Raw genomic sequence first — 26,351 nt, 5'->3', positions numbered from 1 at the left:
AACCGGATGGCTGCACCAGGCTCCAATCTGATCTGGCAGAGTTTCTACAGCTGGATGCCCTTCCTAACACCAACCACTCCGAGAGTGTTTATATATAGTATAGATATGTACAGAATCATTTACCCTATATTGATCTATTAACCCTTTTGCATTCAGTTTATTCTGTCAAATGTAATGCTTATTATTCACGTTGTTTTGAATTAATCATGGATTATCTCATAGCTTTGAGGTTTTCATGATGTGACGGCTTATTTTTTAGAAGGACATTGTAGGGTAGGTGTGACAGGTTGCATCTGGCTGGTTTGAGCATAAGATAGGGAGAACATTTAGGCTAGATATAGCCAGTTTGAATGCTGAAAGGTTAAACATTCATCAAACTCTATCTAAATTTAAACCATATCAGTTTATTTCAAAATTATAAGGTACATAAAGAGTTTTTTTTTTTTTTTGTACTCATTTGTTTGATTGTTAGTCTAAAGAAGAGAAGACATACCTGTATATTTCTTATTGTATTCTCTGCCTGAAGACAATGGTGCTTTAGACTAATTCTTAAAACATTGCCTAATTTGGTAGCCTTGATAATGTCTCGTGTCTACAGAGTTTGCTATACTTGGCAACTGACCACATAATTCATAGTACTAGTGGGGTACAGAGAATTCTAGTAAGGATTTATGTGTGCCTGTATCTACAGAAAGGAGTGAAGGGCAAAGGGTGCTCTCTAAATGTAGTGGTTTTGTGTTCAATATTACTATGTATTCAAGGATACTGCTTAAAGCAGTGGTTCTGAACCCTTAGGGGTTCACGTAAGATTTTGTTGTTAAAATTCATGCGCAATAAACTGGTCTTACTTCTACAGTACATGGAGTATTTTAACTGGTTTTTTTTTTTTTAATACAATTTCTAATAATATTTGATTCTAAAAATATAATAGGGTTTTTTAACATTTTAACAGAAATCAAAGGGATCCATAGACAGAAAAACTGTTGGGAACCACTGGTTTGGAGAGCCATCTGGGTTGAAAAATTATATTAAAATTAGGTTGAAGGTTTTGAAATGGCATAAAAATTATACTAAATTGAAATGGCATAAAAATTATATTAAATTGCAATGGAATAAAAATTATACTAAAATTAGATTACAGTTTTTGCAATGTACAGATATAGTTGGAATGGAGAAGCAGTTTATTGTTTGGAGCCATAGGATGTGTAATATCCTTTTCTCCCTTGAAAGACTTTCTTTTTTTTTAGTGAATATCTCAGCACAGTCATTAGTAAACCTCATGAGACTTTCTGAAGTACAAACATTAATCCTTTTGTTACCACATTGTTAATGAAAAATTTAGTAAAACAGTTTTATCAGTATCAAACTGGTGTTGCAATTTGGGTTTTTTTCCTGTTTCAAACATGGTCCTGACATTCCGTGTTTCCAGTCATGTGGTTGTCCTTAGCAAGAGAAGGTTGTTCCAGATTGTAGCTTTCTTTTGGTTTTCACTACAATGCTTCATACACAATCTCCAAGGGATACCTTTCCTTACCAGGACTGGTTTCATATGTTCTCTTGGCATTTCAGCATAATGGTGAAGATTGATAGTGCAAGGCTGCTAACCCTTTGCCTTCTGTTGTAACTGTAATTAGAATTTGGGTCTTGAGGACTTGAAATTACAATAGAACCCACTAGATTCCAGTGAAGAAGAAAAGAACTTGTAACTCGTTTTACTTGGATAAGAGTTATATTATCACAATCAGCAAAAAACAAAACTGTTCATTAGATCAAAAAACCGAAGTGAGGACACACACACCTGGAAAAAAGACTGACTTCCAGGGATGCAGCAGATTGAATGCCACATTCACGTGTTAAAAAACTATTGGTCATCTTATCCCTCCTCCTTCTTCACCCAGATTTGGAAATGGCTATGTTAGAACTTTTCTTTGGTACTGGAACTCTTTATTACCTCCACCTTAAGGAAGGCAGAGGTATTGTTTCCAGTCATGTTTGTTTGTTTGTCCGTGGACAAGATATCTCAAGAACTGCTGGATAGATTCGGATGAAACTTTCAGGGATGTTAGTCCTTCATGACGGGCACAAACTGATTAGATTTTGAGATCGATCCAGTCCCGCACAAAGATTCTGGATTATTTTTCCTGTTTTTTTTACTTAATTTTTGAGAGCAGTTGGGTTCATTTTTAGTATTCTCGTTTGTGAGAGCAGTTGAGTTTATTTCAGATATTCTCATTTTAAAAATCATCTTTGGTTACTGTTGAGAGGACTTTGGTGTTGCCTTGGTGAAGGTTTGTGCTCTCTGGGTGCTCTTGTTGGTCATTTTTTTCCTCTGGTTCTTAGTATTTGCTGTAGTCCTACCACTTCCATTTCAGTATGTGACATAATCCTTTTTGGTGGAAGGTTTTCTATTGCATTATTTGTCTGCTGCATAGTGTCTAGGTTTTGCAGCAATGGGTGAAAGTAGGCATGACCCTGCTTTGTGTACAGCTAGTTTCAAGTCAACAGTGAGATCCTTATTAAAAAATTGATAGTATAAAGAATTAAGAATGATCAATATTTTTTGTTGAATGGTTGTGTGTGAAGCGAGAGAGCTGTTGGAAGTTAAAAACTAGTCACTGGGAGTAATGCCTTCACATTTGTTCACACACACACACAATATGCAGTCCTTCTTCTTGTCATTAGTCTGGCTTGCCTATTTTGATTTGTTTAAGTCTTTTTTAATCTTGTGTTGTCACAATGTGATGTCCAACATTTACTGATCTAACCCAGTCACTTTTCCCTGTTCTACCTTGGTTTCTCTCTCTCTCTCTTATTGGTACTTTTCATTAACACCTGATGATACTTTAATCATCCAAGCAGGTGTCCACGGTGCAGTGTCTCAGCATCACACGGCTTTGTAAAATTGAAGGAAATATACTTATTAATCATGACAGCTGGCAAATGCTTTAGATATAACAAGCTGAAAAGGCTCCAGTCTTTATAAAAGAGCCATCTACTTAACATAACATTGATTCTATATGAAGAATTTCTCTTTAGGCCTAAATTAGCTCCTTGATTTTCTTCATTAAGTTAATTGCAAGACATTATGCACTGCAATCGACAAATTAGTCCTGTAAAAGACATTGGTGTTGACCTGGTGAAGTATTTAATGTTGTGCCGTAGTTGCAGCTGCTAAATACCTTCCATTATGTGAGCATTCTAATTAGATAATTTCTTGCACCCAGCTAATGGCTGCTTCTTGGTGTTTGTAGTAAGAGTTGGACTATGTATGATGGTAGGTCATAGCTTTAAACCTAGTTAGACAATCAATAATTACTTACTCAAAGACAGCTTCTTCTACTTCACTGAGATGTATCAGGGATGGTATCTGGTCTTGAAATGCACACCTCCCCATCTCCACCAACAGTGTATGTAAATCAATCTATATTATCCTATATATCCACGTCAGTGTGATAAAAATAAAAATAGGAGAGAGAGAGAGAGAGTGTGTCTCTCCAATTTCCCCCTTCCCCCTCCTGATTGTAAAATAAAGAATGTGAAACAGGTGCTTGCAACTTCATCGTTATCATTTCGTGTGGACTGTGATGTCACATATACAAACAATGTTAATAATTGCTTCAAATAATTTCTCTTCTTATTCTTTTATGAGGTATGATGGCTTCATAACTATCTCTATTTGCATATTGTTTGTCAGTGCCTGCCGGTGCCTAAAGGACACAAGATAGTAACTGTAGCAAAGTCATATGGCACAGACTTCTGATCAATAAGGCCAGTGCTTTAAAGCTCACAGGCACCCAAACTATTGAACATTTTGTTCTTTATCCCATTTGTTAGCTCTGTCTAAATTCAAGAAGTTGCAGATCGTTAAAAGTTGTACAGAGCAGTCATGGCTTTCATTGAGTTAAGAATTGGTTTTGGCAGTCACTATTTGAGCAGCATATTGTTAGATTTACCAACTTTCCATTATTCACTTGATTATAATTCACAGCACAAATATACATCCTGACTATTTTGAAATGGGAATGATTGGACTAATATCCAGTTTTTGCATTTTGCAGTTCTTTCTTTCTTGCTCAATCCAAAGGTCCATTTAAACAAGTTGTTCTTACTTTATTATCAGATGTTGAGACTCTGTTGAATAGCATTTATCCAATCTCTATTCACCAGAATTAAATTAACATTTAAAACCAGCTGTCATTGATGGCTGCATTGTTCATTTGCCATGTGTTTCAATTTTGAAGTTCATAGAACCATAATTACTGAGTGTACATGTTTGCAATATCCCTTGCAGCTAAACGCTCTGGTCCAACTTAGAAAATACAACTTTTCCACTGTGAACATGTGTAATCCGTTTCTAAATAAATCATGCAAATGTGTTTGAACGTGTATATGCATATACTCATAATATTTATCTTCATGTGTATGTATTTACATGTACATATATGTACATACTATATATATATATACTATATATATGTGTCTGCACACACATACATAAACACATTTATATGCTTATGCATATATATATATATAGGTATGTATGTGCGGACATAAAAGTGTGTATGCTTATGTATGTATATGCATAAAAATATGTCTTTGTGTATATAATTACATATATTGTGTTTTTGTGTGTGTACATGCATATATGTTTATGCCTGATTATATCATTATTATGTTAAACTGTCGTATGTCCAAGTGTGTTTTTTTCAATATTTATTTTTGCTTGCAATAGCTGGTTCTTTTGGTCAAACTATTGTATCTCCAGCTACTTCAGATGCCAAGATATCAAAAATTGCCAGAATATAGTACAATGGGTTGTACTATGGAATGGTGAAACTATTTTTCCATTTTCTGAAAAAGCAACATTTTGGACTTACAACACTTTTGCATAATAGCAACGATATATATATATATATAATAACAAGGGGATTGAGATTCTTAGCTACCAATCTTGTTCCTTTGCACAGACTCTGTGAATGCAAGTGATGCAGGAACATATCATCTTTTCCCCATTTTCAGACCTAGAAAGCGTAGGTGGACTTCTGGAAGTTTTGGTAAAATTAGAAACTTTTTTAGGTTTTTGAATGCTTCAATTGGATCAAGAATTTTGTCAGTTGATATATATATATACAACAATGGCCATTATGATATATTTAACAATGGCCATTATGAGGTAGTTTCTGCAAGAAGTTGTGTATTGGTGATATTGACAAGACTGTTGTTTGAAGTTGATATTGTTCTTTCTTTGACCACCTGTGGTTCTGGTAGTTTTCAGAAAGGTCTGGGAAAAACCATTTCTTTCAGTTCAGCAACAGATGATACTGCTATCGTTTTTTCTCTTTTACTTGTTTCAGTCATTGGACTGCGGCCATCCTGGGGCAACACCTTGAAGGGTTTTAGTCAAATAAATTGACCTCTGGACTTATTAATTATTATTTTTATTATTTTATTTCTTCTAAGTTTGGTACTTATTCCATCAGCCTCTTTTGCCAAACTGTTAAGCTATGGGGATGTAAACAAACCAACACTGACTGTCATACAGTGGTGGTTAAGACAAACTCACACATTCATACACACACAAGATGGGATTCCACATAGTTTCCGCCTACCAAATTCTCTCACAAAGCATTCGTCAGCCTGGAGTTATTACAGAAGACACTGAAACCATGCGGTTGCTAAGTGAGCTTCTTGACCATGAAGCCATTGCCTGTTGTTTGCATATTGGTTCTTCCTTGTGCATCGAGTTTGGTTTTTCCATTGCTTAATTGCATTATCTTGTTTGCAAATTGCACGGATAATTAACCTCCATCTTGATGGGCTCTCATGTTGGTGAATAAATGTAATTTTGCTACATTTTCCAAAAAAATGTGATATTGCTCACTGAAGCCTAAATTTCAGTTACTCGTGGACCCTTTGGAATAACAATCTGTAATCTCCATCCAAAATCAAAGTAATTAATCTTGTTATCCTTTTGTTTTCAAATGTGGCTGTGTGGTAAGAAGTTTGCTTCCCAACCACATGGTTCCAGGTTCAGTCCTGCTGCATGGGACATTGGGCAAGTATCTTCTATTATAGCTGCAAGCTGTGAGTGAATTTGGCAGATGGAAACTGAAAGAAACCCATCATATCTGTTTTTGTGTTTATCCCCTACCACAATACAGTTTTGGCTTACTCCTTTTACTTGTTTCAGTCATTTGACTGTGGCCATGCTGGAGCACCGCCTTTAGTTGAGCAAATTGACCCCAGGACTTATTCAATCAGTTTCTTTTGCCAAACCGCTAAGTTACGGTGACGTAAACACACCAGCATCGGTTGTCAAGCGATGTTGAGGGGGACAAACACAGACACACAAACATACATACATATATACGACGGGCTTCTTTCAGTTTCCGTCTACCAAATCCACTCACAAGGCTTTGGTTGGCCCGAGGCTATAGTCGAAGACACTTGCCCAAGGTGCCATGCAGTGGGACTGAACCCGGAATCATGTGGTTGGTAAGCAAGCTACTTACCACACAGCCACTCCTGCGCCTATGTTTACAGCCCTGTACTTAGCAGTTTAGCAAAAGAGACTGATAGAATAGGAACCAGAATTAAAAATATAATTCATTCGGCTAAAATCTTCAAGGTGGAGTCCCAGCAGATTGTATATAACATCAGATTTTACTTAGACACATATTTCTTTGACTTAACTGAGTGAAGAACTCAGCACTGATGTGTGCATTGGCAACGTTTTACAACATTGGGAAGCACGGTACCAATTGTTGATAATAAATTTCAGCACAAACACTGTTTCTCATTTTCATCTTACCTTCAAATTTTTCACCTTTGGGTTTGCATCTTCTGTACAGTGGACATGCATCTTTTTTTTTCTTATCAGCTTCTTGGGTTCCTCTTCGTGCATCTATTATTTTATTTTCATAAATCTCGTTACATATTCGAGCCTGTATTATTGAAAATAGAAGCTGTCAGCTTCTTCTGAAATCTCCATGGACATTATCCATTTAATGTTGGGTAAACATTGTACATATTATGAAAACATTATCTAAAATAAGTATTTGGGAGGTGGTGGCAGTGGGGGAATAATGTACACTGAGGTACCTCCGACCCTGATCTAAAGAATCTTATGATTCAATTAGGACCATAATTTTGTATATTCTGGTTGCATCTAAATAACGAAATTACACGTAATACATGTAGCTTCTGGTTGCCATCTTGTTTGAATAAATACTTATTAATCCTTTTCACTGTTATCAGTATGGTGTTTCTTATGGACCAAGTGTCATACTCATTGCCTAAGGAGACTTTCTGCATTTTGTGCAGCTAGAATATGGATAATGTTAATGCAATTAATAGAGCTTTTTTTTTTTTCTTTTGTATAGACGGAAACAATATGTGTTATCTCTTACCTCTTTTTGTTTTGTTTTTTTCCTTCTATCGAAGCTTTACTCATTGATACACACATATTACCTGATAATGTGATCATCAGGTAAAGTGAGAGATCATGTGAATGAGTGGGGAATTTTTTTTTTTTTTTTTTTTTTTTTTTTACCTGATAACTGAAGCATCTGAACTGTAGGATGATGAAGTAAATATCAATTACCAGTGCATTCCATAGACTCTCTTCACATTCTAGCTTTAACCCTCTCCAAAGCACCATTGTTGGTTTCTCCTGAGTGATAAACATAAGTGATTTGTTAATAGCTTTATTCAGTTAGCTTGAAACACAACAATTGCAAGCCTTCGTTCGTTTCAGTTGCTTGCTGTAAAAAAATCATAATGTTTATCAAACTTTGAACTCTGACTGAATTTAAACATTAAAACTCTCATCAAATATTGATGTGTTAGGCTTGAAAAATCTTTTATAATTTATCAGCCATTATGGAAATAAATAAATAAATAAATAAATGAATAAACGGTGGGTGGAAGAGAGGGGAAAAAAAAAAAAGAAAAAAAGAAAGAAGAAAACTGCAGCGTAAGATTATTATTACATTTAAGCAATTAAATTTATGATTCTATTTTGGCTAAATCAAACTTTAGTTTGAAATCATTGGGTTAGAAAATCTTTAAACAGATTTCACTATTGAAGTAGTAATTATATGCAATTAAATATAAAACTGGTCCTCATAATCCTTTGATATACTTCTCTGCAGTCTACATGATAAATTGTTTATATTAAGATATATCTCCCCTCCTGCCATCTCACCGTCCTGCTTTATAAGACCTTCTTCATAACATTTGGCAAGAGGTTCCAACTAATGCCTCTCCCCCCCCCCCTATATATCTCTCTCTCCCTCTCTCTCACGCATACATATGTGCATACACTTATACACACACACAGATACATAGAATCTATTTCTAAATGTGAAATGTGCAGATTTTACTTCATCTGATCAGATCCTCCAACATCTGACTATGTTATCGATAATTTCGTCACCACCTGCTACCCCACTGTTATTATGCTCTCATTGTAAACTCATTTGATATTGCTTTTTGTTTATTTGTTTGTTTTGATCTTTTATTTATTTTTTTTTTGTTAATATTTTCATGTAATCAATAAGTTTCTTTTTATCACCATCTTCCCACCTCTCATTTCGTTGTCTGTACGTTTGTGTTTATATGTTTGTTTAATTATTATTATTTTTTTTTTTTTATATATGATATTGAAATTTTAATTCATGCTATTGTTTGTTCATTTTTGTTGTTTTTGTTTTAATTTACGACATTGTTTGTTTATTTTAATTTGATATCGTTGTTGTTAAGTTTTAATTTCTTTCAGTATAGTCACAAATTGTTCCCATCCTGTTTCTATAAATGTTTCTATTTCGCTTAGATATTTCATCTTAATTGATTTCTTGTCTCTTCTTATACATTTCTCTTTTTTTTTCACTTCCATCTCTGTCTCCAGACCCAGGGCCCAATAACTCCACATACTATGGTAATTCTTCCTAACACAGATGGCTTACAGCTGCTCCTCTGCTACGACAGTAAGTATAATTAGCTTCCTTGATAATAATATTTCTTTTCACACAAAATACTAATTTTCCTTTTTAATATTCAGAATCTTTGGTTTTCTTTCACCTCTGGTACCGATAAATCAGAAGTGTAAATCTAAGAAAATTTCTTGAGAAGACCACATTTTATTTAACACCCTGCCAATACTTACTGATACACACACACACACACACATATATATATATATATATATATATATATACCAGTTCATCTCTAAATCTATGTCTTATCTTTTCTATTGAAGCTGATATAAAGTTATGATGTATGAAGTTTGGGTGGCTTTTTGTCATGTTAGCCATTAATTGTCTGTTCACTATATCTGGTGTATTCTGTGTGTGTGTGTGTATACAAGGTTGTGCATTGGTGTATATACTGTACTACATACATTGCTGTTAGATTCGTTATAAATTAATTGCAATCTTCTTCACATTATATACACTCACCTACACTGCTTCATTCAATTTCCACATTGTTTTCTAAAGAATCTAATATGACCTAAATTGCTTCAGAATTCATGTCTCTCACTCCTTCTCTCTCTCTCTCTCTCTCTCTCTAATAGCTATAATTGGTGATGAGCACGCTAAGCAAAAATCCTGTATATTTAATAGATTTTTCTGATTATTATTGTGAAAAAAAAAAAAAAGAGAGAAAAGAAAGTAAAAAGTTCAATTATTTCCTTAAAAAAAAAAGTTTCTCTTGGATTGGAACTGTGTAATAAAATGCAAACGGTTGTCATGGGAACCCTGCAGAGGTGGTACATTATTACATAGAAACGCCAAGCTGAAAATATTCATCACTTTGTAAATTGAGGTAGCACCACAGGAACGAACATGTTATCTTGTTCACTCAGTTCATATTCGTTGCCTTCCAATATACTTTTTAATTGGTCTTTTAGACTTTTCTTCTCAATCTAATCATTAATTTATCATATAATTTTCTGGCCACACTCTGACTTCTGATTCATCATGCACTGTCTCTTTACTGCAACCCCACCACCTCTGCAAAACCTCCTCCACCACCACCACCAATGTAATATTATTTTCTTTCACACCACATTAGTACTGCTTCCAGTTGTGCAGAAAGACATCTTTTACTTAATCGCAGTAACCTTCATTCTTCATTAGCTGTAATAATGAAGCTGAAAAAGTCAATATCGGACATGCAGAGAAGGGAATGCAAGAGATGCTGGAAAACAAGCTCTCCAGAATGTCCTAACTAGAAGATTAGAACCAAGCAAGACAATAACTCTAATTAGATTTCTATATTGCCTAATTTTCTCCGCTAGCTAATTCCCTGTTGCTGTGTTGTTGTTAGATTAAGAAGAGAGATCCATAGATTACATGTCAGTAGTGTGTCATGTTTTAGTGTTGCACATGCAACCATGCAACTGCACAGATGCAGAATACAGTCCATAGATGCTCATGAATGTCACACTTGGTAAATCTTGTGGTATTTTCTTGCGAAAAATAATTGCATTAGACTGCGACAAATTCAAGTCAGGCTTTCATTCTTCCCCAGTTCTCAAATCAGTGGATTCATTTCAGCAATTCCACATATATTTTAGATGACAGCCTCTATAAAGATCAAGCTCCGTTTTCAATACCTCCATCCAGCACCCTCTATTCCACCCCACCCCCACTCACACCAAGCCTTATTTGATAAGACAGTTTGTGTTATGCCATAACCATACTTCTGTGACAGAAATGTCTCTTTGACTGGTGCTACTGGAGTGGGGTAGGACTTTTTCTTTTGTATAGGTGAGGGGTGCTGAGTTTTCTTTTCAGCATGTTGTAATTGGATTCCACCCCCACCCCCCTCCCTATCTCCCTCCCTACCTCTCCACACATACACTCACATGCAAACACACACAGACTTTTGTTGCCCTTCGTTGCACCTCTATGACGTAGCTATGAGCTCATTGTTTTGGCATGTTTATTAATCAATGAGCTTGCAAGCAGCACCAGAAAAATTCCTATAGATATATCTCCAAGCTAATGCTGTTTGAGCACAAAACTCACCACCAGAGCTGCCTTTGCTAAGTGGATTCCATATAGTGTGATTAACCAGCTGGCCAAGTTAAAAACTGTGCTCTGGAAAATACAGGAATATTTCCATTAGTTTCAGAGAATAGTAACATAGAATGAGGGTGTCAAACAAACCTAAACTGATGTAATACAAACAGATACATGTGTATTTTCATTGATTCATTATCCAGAGCTTATTAAGTAGCAACATCTGGCTTTGCTCTCAAGGAAACTGTATTTATTGATATTGCATGGAGACTTACAGTAAAGAATATGTGAATATTAGAAACATTATATTTCGGTCCTTTCTTTCATACAGAATCTGCTAGTTTGGTGTCATAAACTGAACTTGAATTTGCAGACTGGTTAGAGTGGTGTACCGCTAGATTACTAGTGTTTTGAATGGAGATAAATTCTTTAGTAGTACCATCTGGTGTGAGTATAGCTTTGAGTTAATACCTAGCTGCTATAAATTGTTGGTGCAGCATAGAGCTAATGGCTCAGTTCTATCTACTGTTGAATAATGGAGATATTAGAAGTGAATTAGATTATCTAAGAAGCTAAGATAGTGTAAATGTGTCCAATCCTAGTTCACTGTTGTTCTACCTGATGTTGTCAATACAAAGATTACAACCGCTGTACATTTTGTCACTGTATCTTCACTTGCTTAATATCTAACCAGTACAGTTCATTAAAAGGGTGTGAATGTGTGTGTGTTGTATACTGACACACACACACACAAATGTATAATGTGCATTTTTGTGTGTTGGTGGGTGGGGGGATCTCCCATTATTCTCTCTCATCTGTTACCTATTGTCAACATCCATCACTCTCTCTTTCACACTACTCTCTCCTCCCACTCTCACCTTTCTAGTACTCTGTCTTCTAAAACATCACTCTAACCCCCATTTTACAACCCATGGTGTTTCTATTGAACATCTTCACTAACAATGGTAGCTATCTATCACTCTTTTTCTCTTGCTTTACATTCTTCCCTTTCTTCCTCTCTTGCTTCTCTCAATCTGGTTTAGGGACAGTCGGAACCTTAAAAACTGCCAGGAGTAATAATGATCCACATCCAAAATTGATTACTTCACTGGAGTTTGCTCTCACAATTTGGGTTCCATTACTTACAAACAAGGCTGACTGAAGTTACCAGCAACTTGAAATATAACAGTGAGACAAAATTCCAAACCTGCCTAGATGGTTAATTAACAATGTCTCGTTCCTACATTTCAAGTTTGGCATAGATTTTATGGCTGGATACCTTTCCTATTGCCAACCTGTTTACAAAATGTACCGGATATATTTCATCATGCCATCAGCACTGAAAAGGTTGTCATAGCCTCTACAAGACTAAATATCTTGTTACTTTATATTGTCTCCAACATGTTGTGCTTCATTGTGGAACCAGCATTAAAGGGGTTGCTATGTCCCTAGCAAGACTAAATAATTATCTGGTTTAGGGACAAGTGAGCCCTCAGATTCTGGTGGATGAATGGAGATAATATGGAGAAACAATGATTCTTTAGACTAACCCATATGAAATAAACTCTCAAGTACCAATGCCAAAATAAAATACACCCAGTATATTGTAAGGTGGTTTGCAGGTAACTGAAGCTACTGTAGAGTGGAGATAATTATTTAGTCTTGCTAGAGACATAGCAACCCCTTTAATGCTGGTTCCACAATGAAGCACAACATGTTGGAGACTATACAGAATAAACAAGATATTTAGTCTTGTAGAGGCTATGACAACCTTTTCAGTGCTGATGGCATGATGAAATATATCCAGAACATCTTGTAAACAGGTTGGCAACAGGAAAGGTATCCAGCCATAAAACCTATGCCAAACTTGAAATGTAGGAACGAGACATTGTTAATTAACCATCTAGGCAGGTTTGGAATTTTGTTTCACTGTTATATTTCAAGTTGCTGGTAACTTCAGTCAGCCTTGTTTGTAAGTAATGGAACCCAAATTGTGAGAGCAAACTCCAGTGAAGTAATCAATTTTGGATGTGGATCATTTATTACTCCTGGCAGTTTTTAAGGTTCTGACTGTTCCTATAATTCTTTAGTACAGTTTATTTATTGGAAGTTGGTCTTGATTTAGCCCATTTTTGAAGCCACCCTTGTGTTAGAATTTATCTGTAGGTGTTAAGAGAATAATAATAATACTAATCATAATAATAATAATAATAATAATAATAATAATAATAATTGTGATATATTGTGGCATATACTGTCATTGTTGTTGCTATTCAATGATGACTCTTAATAAGAACAAAAATTTTCTGACATGTGCAAAGTTGTGAAAACATCTGTAAACTTCAACATTAATTAATTTCTATGAAACTAATTAGGTTATCTTTGTTCGTATATATTAGCGCATCTGACATGTTTATAAGCTACATGTCAGTTGCTCTAATACATATGAACAAAGAGGAAATTATGGCAAATAATACAAAAGGAAAAATAAAATGAAGAACAGAAAAGAAAAAGAATTGAAACAAAGTCATATTTTAATATTTTTCAGCAAACTTTGTCTAAATTGAAATAATTTCTGCATGTTGCTTAATAAAGAAACATCAACTGTTGCGTATAGATAACTTGAGTTTAATACATTTTCATTTCCATTTCATTTCTGATATTGCTGCAAGAAACAATAGCAATGAGGGCGATTCATATTCTTTCTTTCTTTCTTTCACATGTATTCTATTATAGCTTTGGTGTTTTTCAGATTTTGCAATGTTTAACCTCTTCTGCTATGTCACTAAACAATACAGCTGTTCTTAAATTGATATTGCATACATTAAGTAATTCTCCTCCACACCACCAGTACTGTGTAGTGATTGCTATTGTTGTTGTTATTATTATTATTGTAGTTGTTGTTTTTATCTATATTCTGCTGGCTTTCTGACTATCTGCCTGCCAGGATTGTCGAATGAGAATAGAGAATACATCATGTCTGTTTGTATGCATATATGTGAGAGAGAGAGAGAGAGAGAGAGGTAAAATATCTAGATTTTTACCTCCTGTCGAATGAAGTTATTATATTTCTCAGCATACACCATATACAGGTATATACAAAAATAATACAACAGTCACTCAAAATATGCATATTTCAAATGCTCTTCGCTAATTATCATGGTAATTTTGAAACCCATATGCAGCGGCGTAGCTAGGGTAAACCACGCCCAGGGCAAGCTGCAAAAACGCACCCCATTGCAAAATTCACAATATTATACAGTACTTATTTGTTACAAGTAATTAATGCTTTAAAGCAATAATTTAGGAATAATTACTTTACCAGGGTTCATTTACCTGCTGGTTCGGTACAGCCTGTAATTCAAAGTATATTCTTTGAATGTTTCCTTTTACGAAATCTCCTTATTTTAAGCCTTCTCTGATTAAAACATTAAAAAACCTAAAGTGTGAAATGAGATGTAAAAAAAACAAAAAACAAATATACAATTGTTTAAAGTCTCATCTTTCTTGCTTTTGATGTGCCCCCTCCCCCGTTACGCTACTGCTCGTGGTTGACGGTGAATGTTTTTCTCGTTTTTGTGTGTGCATACACACATCTACATGTATATATACTTGTGTAGTTTCTATAAGATGTATTCAGTTTTGCATTGAAATAAAAGTTTGTGGAGTGATAACTCATATAAATAAAAGAAGTGGCCAGATAAATGAAGGAACACAGTTTTGGCCTGGTTAGAACTAGTTTACTTTTGAAGTACTTAGAACCATGCATGGTTACTTAGTATATCTGTTGGTATATCTGAAGATATATTTGGAATTAATCATGTGCATGTTCTCTTGTCAGGTTATAACCTGAACTTTGTTTTAGTGTAAGGTAAGTGTGTATCCCCCCCCCCCATCAACAGCTGTTGATTAGAGATCACTATAATTTTGGCACCTTCCAAAAGTATCACTCCATCTGTGCCAAGGCACATTGATGCTACCAAGGAAATCTTTTGGCCAACTCTAGCACACCAAACCATACCAGATGCTGTTGTAATCGCTCTAACCATGTAGCATCTATTTTAATTTACTACCTGTACATGATTTATTTGTTGCTGTTAAGTTTGGTCTTTTTCTCACATGTCCAAGCATTCTTCCTGCTTCCCTCATCAGTCAGTGAATCCCTGCTCTCACTACAAACTTATGGCATTCCTCCACTATTGGAAGCACCTTACACTACCATCCTCGTGCCTCACACAATTCTTGAAGACCTTCATGTTTTAAGCTCTTTCTTTCATTTGTCAAGGCTTTGTCAGTTCAACGACCGTAATTTCTTTGTCAAGTGAGACCATTGCCAGATGATAGCAAAGCTGCATTATTGCCATATGGTTTGGGAACCCAATTGATTGTCTTAAATCCATCTTCCTATTGTTCAGAAGTTGGCATCTCAGCTTCCCTTTGTTCATGTTCCTGAATTCTTTCTCCTCTTCCTTATAGAGAGGACAATATGCAACTTGGTGTTGATTTCTATTGCATTGGCACCGTTGATTATAGTTTTAGTGCATCAGCAAGGATACTAAAGAATTTGTTATGCTACTCGGATATACTCTGCAGAGGGTGATAAAACGCACACACCTGTATGCAGCACTGTAAATATAAATCCCCTATAGAAGTTTTTGAGGACGAATACAACATTGCATTAGTTTCCCTTTATATTTGATAAGCTTGAAACCTCAAAAGCCCTCTCAAATATCAGGTAACTTTTGCATCACAACTACAAGAACCAGGGCATCTACAGTTTAATAAGTCTTAAACACAATATCTTCAGCAAATTTGAACTCAGATTGTATTTACAACTTGACCCAATCTGATTTGTGTGTATATGTTTTCTTTATTTGGTTTAAAGCATTATGGTTATTGCCATGCTGGAGCCTTGTGGGTAAATGTCTGAACATTTCTTTGTAAGGTCAGCATATATCTAAATTCATCTCTTTCTTTCTGTCTCTCTCCAGATGAAGGAGTTTATGTGAACACTAGTGGCAAGATTACAAAAAATGTTGTTCTACAATGGGGTGAACTCCCTACATCTGTTGGTAAGTATGTTTACATCTATTACAATCCAAAACTGACGACCCCTCATATAACCTCTTCCACCTGACAACAACCTTTGTTTGCTCATTATCTTACACACATACAGACAGTTTACATCACCTCCTGACTTACCCATCTTTCTTCTATTTTACTCAAATTAATGTCATTTCATTCCTAAAACCTTGAATTACATCTCTCTCTTTCTCTCTCTCATATTGGTTTAAAATTTTGGCACTGAGCCAGCAATTTTGGGGGTGAGAATAAGTAGATTACTTCAACCCCAGTGTTCAACTGGTACTTATTTTATTGACCTTGAAAGGATGAGAAGTAAAGTCGACTTTGGTGGCATTTGAACTCAGAATGTGAAGACAGATGAAATATCACAAAGCATTTTGTCCAGTGTGCTAAAAATTCTGCCAGCTCGCCACACCCTCTCTCTCTCTCTTTATATATATAAAGCCAAAAACTGACCAAAGCCTTGCGAGTGGATTTGGTTGACGGAAACTGAAAAAAGCCTGAAAAGCAGACATTAAACGATGATGATGATACAAATTATAAAAATAATTTGTAAAAATATACAGGGCAGTATTGTTTCTACATTGTGGATTTTCACTGATTGTGGGGGTATTTTGGAACATAACACCCACAATAGACAAGGGATTATTGTACCTTGGACCGGGCTGCGTGTTGTGTTCTTGGGCAAGACACTTTATTTCACATTCCTCCAGTTTCACTCAGCTGTAGAAATGAGTTGCGATGTCACTGGTGCCAAGCTGTATCAGCCTTTGACCTTCTCTTGGATAACATCGGTGGCATGAAGAGGGGAGGCTGGTATGCAAGGGTGACTGCTGGTCTTCCATGAAAACAACCCTAGGTTGTGCATTCGCTGGTGAGGCGATTTTTCTGCCCAGACTTTTTACCCCGGGAAGGGAACCTCTTCATACCTGTATCATGATTTTGAATTCTAGATTTATATATATGTTTATACATTCATATTCTTGTTGCATGAACCGATACACACAAAATGAGAAACTCAGAGTAACAGTTGAATGAATGATTGGTTTCAAATCAATAAACAAACCACATGCGTTGAGTACCGTTTCATTTGTTTCTATGTCCAAACACAACACACACACATTAATGTTTTTGCTCTCTTCTCCCTTTCTACCTCACTATTTTCTACTCTCTCTCTCTCTCTCGCCCCAGCTTACTCTCTCGTTTATGCCTCACCAAAGACAGGAAATAACAGAATTTCCTCCCCCTCCCCCCCCCACACTCCATCAATTACTAACAATAATTAAGACTATTATGATTTAAATTGATTGACAATTATAGGATATTGATTGCTCTCCAGTGAACACAGCTGCTACATCCAACCAGCACACACACACACACACACACATTCTCTCTTTCTCTCTCATTTCTCCCCCCACTCCACCCTTCATTTAACTCTAATTATTTATTCTCAAACTAAAAATATAGCATTCTCTCTTTCGTTTTCTCTTAAACATACAGATGCATAAACGTATAAATGTATACATGTTATGCATAAATTATACACACACACACACAAATAATACTCATAAATTCATACAACTGTGTAATGCGTATGTACATATGCATGCGCGTTTGTATACATGTATGCATATATACATACATACATATACACATCACACACAATTTCACATGTATACTCACACACACACACATACATGCATACATATGCACACTTTCTTATTTTTCAGAATATTTTTGTTTGTTTTTTTTGCAATCAAGTTATCTTACATCCATTTGTTTTACATAAATTTTCTCTTATCTTTCTTTTCATTTTATCATTATTATCGTTATCATCATTATTATTATGACAAACTTTATACATTGTTCTTTTTTGCTGTAATTCTTCTCATCTTTTCTCCTGACCTCTATTCTACTACTCACACTTTCTCTGTTTTTTTTTTAATTTTTAAATTTTTTATTTCCCTTTTCTTGTTTTCAATCCTTGTCGTCGTTGCTATCACTACTGCAATTACTCTTTTATTGTATTTTCAATGCTCTTCATGTTTACTACTACTACTGCTACAGGCTAGCATCTATTTTCAACTGTATATTTACGTACATATGTGTATACTTGTATCTTTGGGATCTCAACCTAGTTCTCTGCATTGATGATAGAATATCGGAATACATGATCTGATCAATAAATATCCGAACTGTTGCCATAGTAACAAAGCTAAAATATGCAGAGGGGAAGTCGCTTGGCATGGATTGACCTTGACCTCTGCTGTGCATGCGCAGTAAGTTTTAACATTGTAGCTCACTTCCGCTGTTTACAGCAGTGCTTGGAAGGAAGGTGTGTAGCGTGTGATCATTGCATTGACAACGACAGAGGAAGTTGAGCACAGAATCTGCATCAGATTTTGCCAAAAGCTTGGTGATTCTTGCTCAGAGGCATGCACAAAGTTTTCATTGTTCTTGATACGATCAAGGAGATCTTGTGCAACTGAAACCCCGAGTGTCCTTTTGGTCAACTGAAATCAGTTTTGGCACAAACTTGGCAGACATGTGTCTCATACCCTAATCTTCAGTGATAATAGACTGAACCGAATGGTAATTAATCTGCACATCCTCTGGCTTTATCTATGGAATTGTTCCACAGCTATGTTACCTCTCTTTTTGGTTGGCACCTTGCTCCGTTTACAGATTTGGCCTGTTACCCTCGGTAGGTTGTCCTACGGAACCACCCAATTATCTCCTGTTTTGTCATGTGTGTCAGTTAATACATCTGACTTTATATTTGTCCTACCACTTTCAACCTTCTTGTCAGCTTTGGTCATCATCATCATCATCATCATCACCATGGGTTGGATGGTTTGACAAGATCCCACAGCCAAAGGGCTGTGTCATGCTCCAATGTTAATTTTGACATGGTCACTACAACTGGATGCCCTTCTTAATGCCCCAACTACTTTTACGGTGTATACTGGCTACTTTCCTCATGCCATGGGCACTACTGAGGTTGCTGATTAAATTGCAAGACAGGAAAATAACAAGAAAGGCTTGCTTTCTTCTGCCTTTTGACCCATCTAGCTGTTATTCTGAAGCCACTAACCACTGGTCTGTATCGGTTGCTACATTCTCTACCTAAGATAATCTTAGTATTTACAAGCAACTACTAATCCCTTTTCCTGATCCTGTTTGGTGCAAAGCCTGTATGGCTTCGGTAATCACCCAGCTGACTAGCCAGTTTCTTGAAACTGATGTGGCAGATGGTAGGATCGTTTGCATCACAGAAATTCAGGAATACTGATCTTTCCTTATTTTCTGTACCATCAACGTAAGGACCATTTTGCAAGCAGAGTGCTCGTTAATGTCCAGCATGTTCGTTAAAATTGTTAGTTATGAAAATGGGTTTGCTGTCATTCATTTTGGAAGTAGTCTCCAGAAGAATCTCATAAAAATGGTCTTCTCTTCATCTACTGACCTGACTTTGATGCATAAGAGATAAATGTCACTGTCATGCTATCCAAGACTCACCTGATCTTAATTATCCTATCACATGCTGGTTCCCTCAATTATCTTATCTATCCATTTCTCTGCAAGCAATATTGCCAGCCCGACCTACTCCATCTCTGTTACCCAGTCAGAAGAATTTGTATTTCTATCCCTTGTGTGTATGTGTGTAGATAATATGAAAGGCTGAATATATGTATGTATGTGTGTGTGTATGTGTATACACACAGACAGACACACACATGCTGGTCACAGGACATACTGTTGTACCAACACGACCAAGGCAAGACTTTCCTGGGCCAGATCTATGGTGACTGATGGATACCTTCTACACTCACACATACATGTATATATAATTTCTCTCTCCCCACTTCTTTTTCTGCCTCTCTCTCTCTCTCTCTATATATATATATATGTATATATATATATATATATATATAAAGAAATTTGGATGACAAAGGAGTAAATAATTAGGTTATTAACTTCTTTAGCTTACAGGTGTTTCTGCTATAAGATGCAATGCACTCATAGTCAAGTGCTTGAGTATCACCATATAGCTTCATCAGAGCAGCAAACATAAAGTGCATTTTTATTTTGGAAAACATTTACATATATATATCATCATCATCGTTTAGCATCCGCTTTCCATGCTGGCATGGGTTGGACGGACTGAGGACTGGCAAGCCAGTTGGCTGCACCAGGCTTCAATTTGATCTGGCAAGGTTCCTGCAGCTGGATGCCCTTCTTAATGCCAACCACTCCAAGAGTGTAGTAGGTGCTTTTTACATACCGGTAGACTAGTAGGTAAAGGTGAGTGTAGATGAACTGGCTGAGGGGGACATTCTGAACTGTCCTGTCCTGGGTTCAATCCTGGCCAGGATGAGAGAAGGAGGTGAGAGTCTTTTTATTTTTTTTCGTTTATATATATAAATATATATAGCAGGGCAAATACTGTGATTTTTAATACCCTTTTTGAGCGGGGGATCGAATAAGTATTATAAACTATGTGGTTTCCACTGGGAATGGAAATCAAACCAAGAAGAATAAAAAAAGGGGGGGGGGGTTTACACCATTCACTTCAATTTGCTGTAAGTCTTGAGGCATTCGAGACCACTTTGATGGAACACATATTAAGTTCTTGTTATGTCATCCTCATTACTTACAAGTTTGTATTGCAAGCTTTTCCCCACCTTGTTGGGTTTCTTCCCTTTTCTGCCTCTACACACAACTCCCATCTTTTCCTCTTTGAACTTTCATCATTATTTTTCCTTCTTTATTTTTTCTCTTCCATTGTATTCATTATTCCTTTATTTCCCTTCTCTGTCCTTGTCGCCGTCATAGACTTTATCATCTCGCCCACCAGAACCATAGTTACATCTCTCCATCTATCTACATATATATATATTATACATATGTGTGTGTGTGTGTGTGTGTGTGTATATATATATATGGCCATGTAATTTTTATGCTACCTTATCCAGCCTCTCATCAACTCTTCCTATCAGGATTCAACATGTTTTTTGACTGGCTTCATTTCAATTAGAGCCTATTGTCACCTCAACCCAGTACATCTTCATCTATTATTATTATTATTATTATTATTATTATCAACTTCATCATCAGTAGTAGTGATAGTAGTAGCAACATCTTCATTTTCTCGGATAACATAAAAATGATATCAGAGTTAAGGCAGCCTTAAAATTTGATTTGTTTTTCTCTAAAAGAACCAAGTTTTCTATAATTATGTGCAAAAAATTTTAAAAAGGGAAATAAAGTAATAAACAAAAAGTAAATTATTAAAATTTGAAGGTGAGAGATGTGGGAGGAGAGGGAGAGAAAGAGAGAGAGAATGTGTGTGTGTTGTAAGAAAATATAAAGAAAGTGAAAGTTCTGTGATGGCATTCCAAACGAACCCTATTGATCTTAACAACAGTTGCAAAAGCAGAAATGATGCTGACATAGTTTTGGGACGGAAACTGGCAACTTTTTCTCTTTTTTCTTCGTCTGAGATAATGAACTCATTCACAGTGACATATCAATAATTTACTCATTCTCATAGGAATGTAGTGGTGATGTTGTTGTAGTTGGTGGTGGTGATGGCTGTAGTTGTAGGAAGGTGTGTATATGTCTTTTTATGAGAAGTTGCTTTTTTTTTGTTCATGTGTTGTGGTTGTTCATCTTGGTATTTTGGTTTTTCCAGTTCACTAATATTAAAAATAAAAATCCTGTTATTTCTTCCAACAACACAATCATATATATTTATGCATCACTGACTGATTTAGATAGGTGTTAGTAGCAGTAATGGTAGTAATAGTAGTAGCAGCAGCAGAGGTTGTAGTAGTAGTTGTTGAGGATTGTAATAATTCAAATGTTGTTTACATGGATGTGTGAGCAACCAAATGTGTGGGGACAAGGAAACAGGGAATAAGAGAAGGTTGTGATATTTATATAAAATTAAGTATGTACATGAACGTGTGTCTGTGCATGCATGTGTGTGTATATATATGTATGTTTACCAGGTTGTTTAGTAAGTTGTATGTAAAACATGAAGTTCTTTTTCTAATAGGGAATTGTTGATAATTATTTTAAGGGCTTGGTTCATTCAGAAAAAGCCATCTCACAGTTTTCTAACATTCTCTCCATTCATTGGTTGTTGTAATAATGAAGTCAAATCAAACAGTGATATTTTGAAATAATTTATTACGCACAGGAGTGGCTGTGTGGTAAGTAGCTTGCTTACCAACCACATGGTTCCGGGTTCAGTCCCACTGCGTGGCACCTTGGGTAAGTGTCTTCTACTATAGCCTCGGGCCGACCAAAGCCTTGTGAGTAGATTTGATAGACGGAAACTGAAAGAAGCCCGTCGTATATATATATATATATATATATATCATCATCATCGTTTAACGTCCACTTTCCATGCTAGCATGGGTTGTATGTGTGTGTTTGTCCCCCCAGCATCACTTGACAACCAATGCTGGTGTGTTTACGTCCCCATAATTTAGCGGTTCGGCAAAAGAGATCGATAGAATAAGTACTAAGCTTACAAAGAAGAAGTCCTGGGGTCGATTTGCGCTCAACTAAAGGCGGTGCTCCAGCATGACCACAGTCAAATGACTGAAACAAGTAAAAGAGTAAAGAGTTATAAGTTTCATACATAATGGCATTGTTACTAAAACATGAAATTAATGAATGTAGAATACAATTACATATATTATTAACTAATGAAATATTTTGCATAATATAAGAGAACTGAATTAAAAACTGTTTAGTATGTGTCACAGCATTTTTTTCTTGCGTGGTCATTCCCCCTAACTTTAGAACCTGACTATGCCTCTGACACACACACACACACACTCTCTCTCTCTCTCTCTCTGTTTCTACTGCAATACAACAAATACCCACTGCAGCTTCTGTTTGTTTTATTTTATTTTTTTCATATTTCTTTTTTTAATTTTTCTCCCTTTGATTGTTTTTTAAAGTCCAGTGTTTCTTTTCATATTTAACACGAGTAAAACTGTGAGCAGTCACAACATCTGATGAAATAACTGATGTTCCTTTGAAAGGTTTGCCTGATAAGGTGACCATTTCACTGACATCTATTCCAGATAATACAGTTCTATATTTAAGAGATGAGGAATTATTTACATTTGACGGATATTTCTCCTGACGAAGGCTGGAGGGTATATCAGCCGAAACGTTGTGTTAACAACAAACAAGATGAGGAGAAATATCCGTCAAATGTAAATAATGTATCTATTCCAGAATATAGATGTGTGCCTGTACTGACAGTGGTTGCAACGACTCCCCATATAATTCTATTCTTTTTTTTTTTTAACTATTTCAGCCTACATCAGTACTGGTCAGATCATGGGTTGGGGAAATAAAGCTATTGAGATCAGAGCAGCAGACACGGGTCACTTGAATGGAGTTTTTATGCACAAAAAAGCCCAAAAACTCAAATTTTTGTGTGAACGCAATGATAAGGTAAATATTTTGTTGCTATTTTTTAAGAATCCAGTGTTAATTCTTTTAACCCTTTTGTTACCATTTTTCTCTTGAACCACACAGCTTTCCTTTCAATTAATTTAGAAAACAATGAATAATTTAATGAAATAACTTTGTTATTGTTAATCTTAAGTGTGGAACATGAATTAACAAGAAATTTTGATAGCAAGTTTTAATTTTTATATCACTCTAACCTTTGTTGAGATGTTCTGTGTTTCTTTCAATTAATTTTAAATATAACAAAGAATTTAGTAAAATAACTTAGTCGCAATTTATGTTCCCAATGCTAGCTTCATGATAACTAAGATTTGGTGGAAGATTTTAATTCAAAATTTATGAAAACAAGACATTTGTGCTACAGAGCCAGAGGCGGTTTCAGCTGGGTTGGTATCAAAAGAGTTAAGAATTGTTTCTTTATTATACATTTTAACCGTTTTGTTACCATATTTCTGTTGAAATGCTCCATTTTTCTTTCAATTGATTTTAAATATAGCAAAGAATTTAGTAAAATAACTTAGTTATTATTCAGCTAGTGTTAGGAACATAAATTGTGACTAAGGTTTGATGGAAGACTTTAATTCAGAACATTTGAAAACAAGACATTTGTATGACAGAGCCAGAGCCGGTTACAGCCGGATTGGTATCAAAAGGGTTAAAACAGGAAGTTTGTGCCATAAAACCTAGAGCGGTCTTAGATACTTTTTAGTATAGGCGCAGGAGTGGCTGTGTGGTAAGTAGCTTGCTTACCAACCACATGGTTCTGGGTTCAGTCCCACTGTGTAGCACCTTGGGCAAGTGTCTTCTACTATAGCCTCGGGCCGACCAAAGCCTTGTGAGTGGATTTGATAGATGGAAACTGAAAGAAGCCCGTCGTATATATATATGCATGTTTGTGTGTCTGTGTTTGTCCCCCCAACATTGCTTAACAACAGATGCTGATGTGTTTACGTCCCCGTAACTTAGAGGTTTGGCAAAAAGAGACCGATAGAATAAGTACTAGGCTTACAAAGAAGTCCTGGGGTCGATTTGCTCGACTAAAGGCAGTGCTCCAGCATGGCTGCAGTCAAATGACTGAAACAAGTAAAAGAGTATCAAAAAGGTTAAATAGAATCTTCTTAAAGAAAGTTTGTGTTACATGATCTTAGAACCCAATAATATTGACATTTGAATATTATTTAAATTTAAAACTTTATATTACAAGTTTATGCCCTGTCAAGATTTATACTGAAGTTGACTACTTTTCCACGACAGAACAAATGGGGTTGTCTCCCTTGTATTGGCCCCAGTGTTCAACTGGTACTTATTTTATTATTGACCCCAAAAAGGATGAAAGGCAAAGTTGAACCCAGTGTTAATAATGATCCTTTTGATTACGGGCACAAGACCTGAAAATTGGTGGAAGGGGTTCGGTGAATTACATCGGTCCCAGTGTGCAACGGGTACTTATATTCTCGAGCCCCCGAATGGGTGGAAAGCAAAGTCAACCTCAGTGATATTTGAACACAGAGCGTAGAGACAGGGGAATGCTGCAAAGCAATTATGTTAATGACTCTTCCAGCTTGTCACCATACAATAATCCTTTCTACTATAGACACAAGGCCTGAAATTTTGGGGGAGGGAACTAGTCGATTACAATCGACCCCGAAAAGATGAATGGCAAAGTCGACCTCAGCGGAATTTGAACTCAGAACGTAGTGACAGACAAAATACCACTAAGCATTTCTCCCAGCATGCTAACGATTAATAATAATAATTATTATTATTATCCTTTCTACTATAGACACAAGGCCTGAAATTTTGGGGGAGGAAACGAGTCGATTACATTGACCCCAGTGTTTCACTGGTACTCAATTTATCGACCCTGAAAGGGTGAAAAGCAAAGTCAGCCTCGGCGGAAATTGAACTCAGAATGTAGCGACAGACAAAAGACCACTAAGCATTTCTCCCAGCATGCTAATAGTAGAGATAGGATCGAAATAGTAGTAAATGTATATTTTCTGCTGAGCTAACACTAAAGTTGTTTTTGTTTTATTCGTTTACTTTCAGGTTTTCTTCTCATCCGTGCGGTCTGGCTCATCTTGCCAAATATACTTCATGACTTTAAACAGACCTGGTTTGACCAACTGGTGAACTGGACACAACTGAGACAGCAACTTTAATACATAAACACTCACACATGCACACACACACACACATACTCACACTTACACAACATGGACACATCCATACATGCACACGAATATATATATGTATGTATGTATATATATATATATGCATACATGAAAATGTCTATTTGTGTGCATGTGTTTTAATATGTATATTTATGTATTTTACATGTATGTATACATTTTTATGTATATACACATATAGCCACATATATACTGGTGTATGGATATATATATGTATGTAGCTATGTATAAGTGTGTGTGTGTGTGTCAAACTCAAACATACACACACACACACACAAATATGGTATGCCTACTTTATCACAACGGCAAGAATCTGCCTTTTTAAAGTCTTCTAGGCCCATACCTATTCTAACCCAAACTCCAGTTGCTGATAACCTGTGTCTGAAATCCAAAAACCAATAACTTTTCATTAGACAAGTCAATGATCTATAATTTCATAATATAGTCATCTTATTTTCCTGAGGACAATTTAAACTGCCATCTTCCCTTTTCCCACCTGTCTTTTTTTTTTTTTTTTTTTTTTTTTTTTTTTTTTTTTTTTTTTTTT

At 35.8% G+C, this 26,351-nt stretch overlaps 1 protein-coding gene across 5 annotated transcripts in view; it reads left to right on the top strand.

The window, feature by feature from the left end:
• LOC106878283 (serine/threonine-protein kinase mig-15-like) overlaps window positions 1–26,325 on the top strand; it is a 281,927-nt gene extending 255,602 nt beyond the window's left edge. For all 5 annotated transcript variants that reach the window (XM_052970408.1, XM_052970407.1, XM_052970410.1 and 2 more), the window contains 4 exons: window positions 8,909–8,987; window positions 16,019–16,099; window positions 23,455–23,594; window positions 25,662–26,325. In XM_052970408.1, the coding sequence (XP_052826368.1) occupies window positions 8,909–8,987; window positions 16,019–16,099; window positions 23,455–23,594; window positions 25,662–25,745 (384 nt within the window). In that variant the 3' untranslated portion in view covers window positions 25,746–26,325. The remainder of the gene's footprint in view (window positions 1–8,908; window positions 8,988–16,018; window positions 16,100–23,454; window positions 23,595–25,661) is intronic.
• Window positions 26,326–26,351: the final 26 nt, after the last annotated feature.

This window comes from Octopus bimaculoides, chromosome 9, assembly GCF_001194135.2.
Source record: "Octopus bimaculoides isolate UCB-OBI-ISO-001 chromosome 9, ASM119413v2, whole genome shotgun sequence".
In the NCBI taxonomy this organism is placed as follows: Eukaryota; Metazoa; Mollusca; class Cephalopoda; order Octopoda; family Octopodidae; genus Octopus; species Octopus bimaculoides.
The sequence above is the reverse complement of the archived record's forward strand: the minus strand, read 5'-3'. Positions and strand labels throughout refer to the sequence as shown.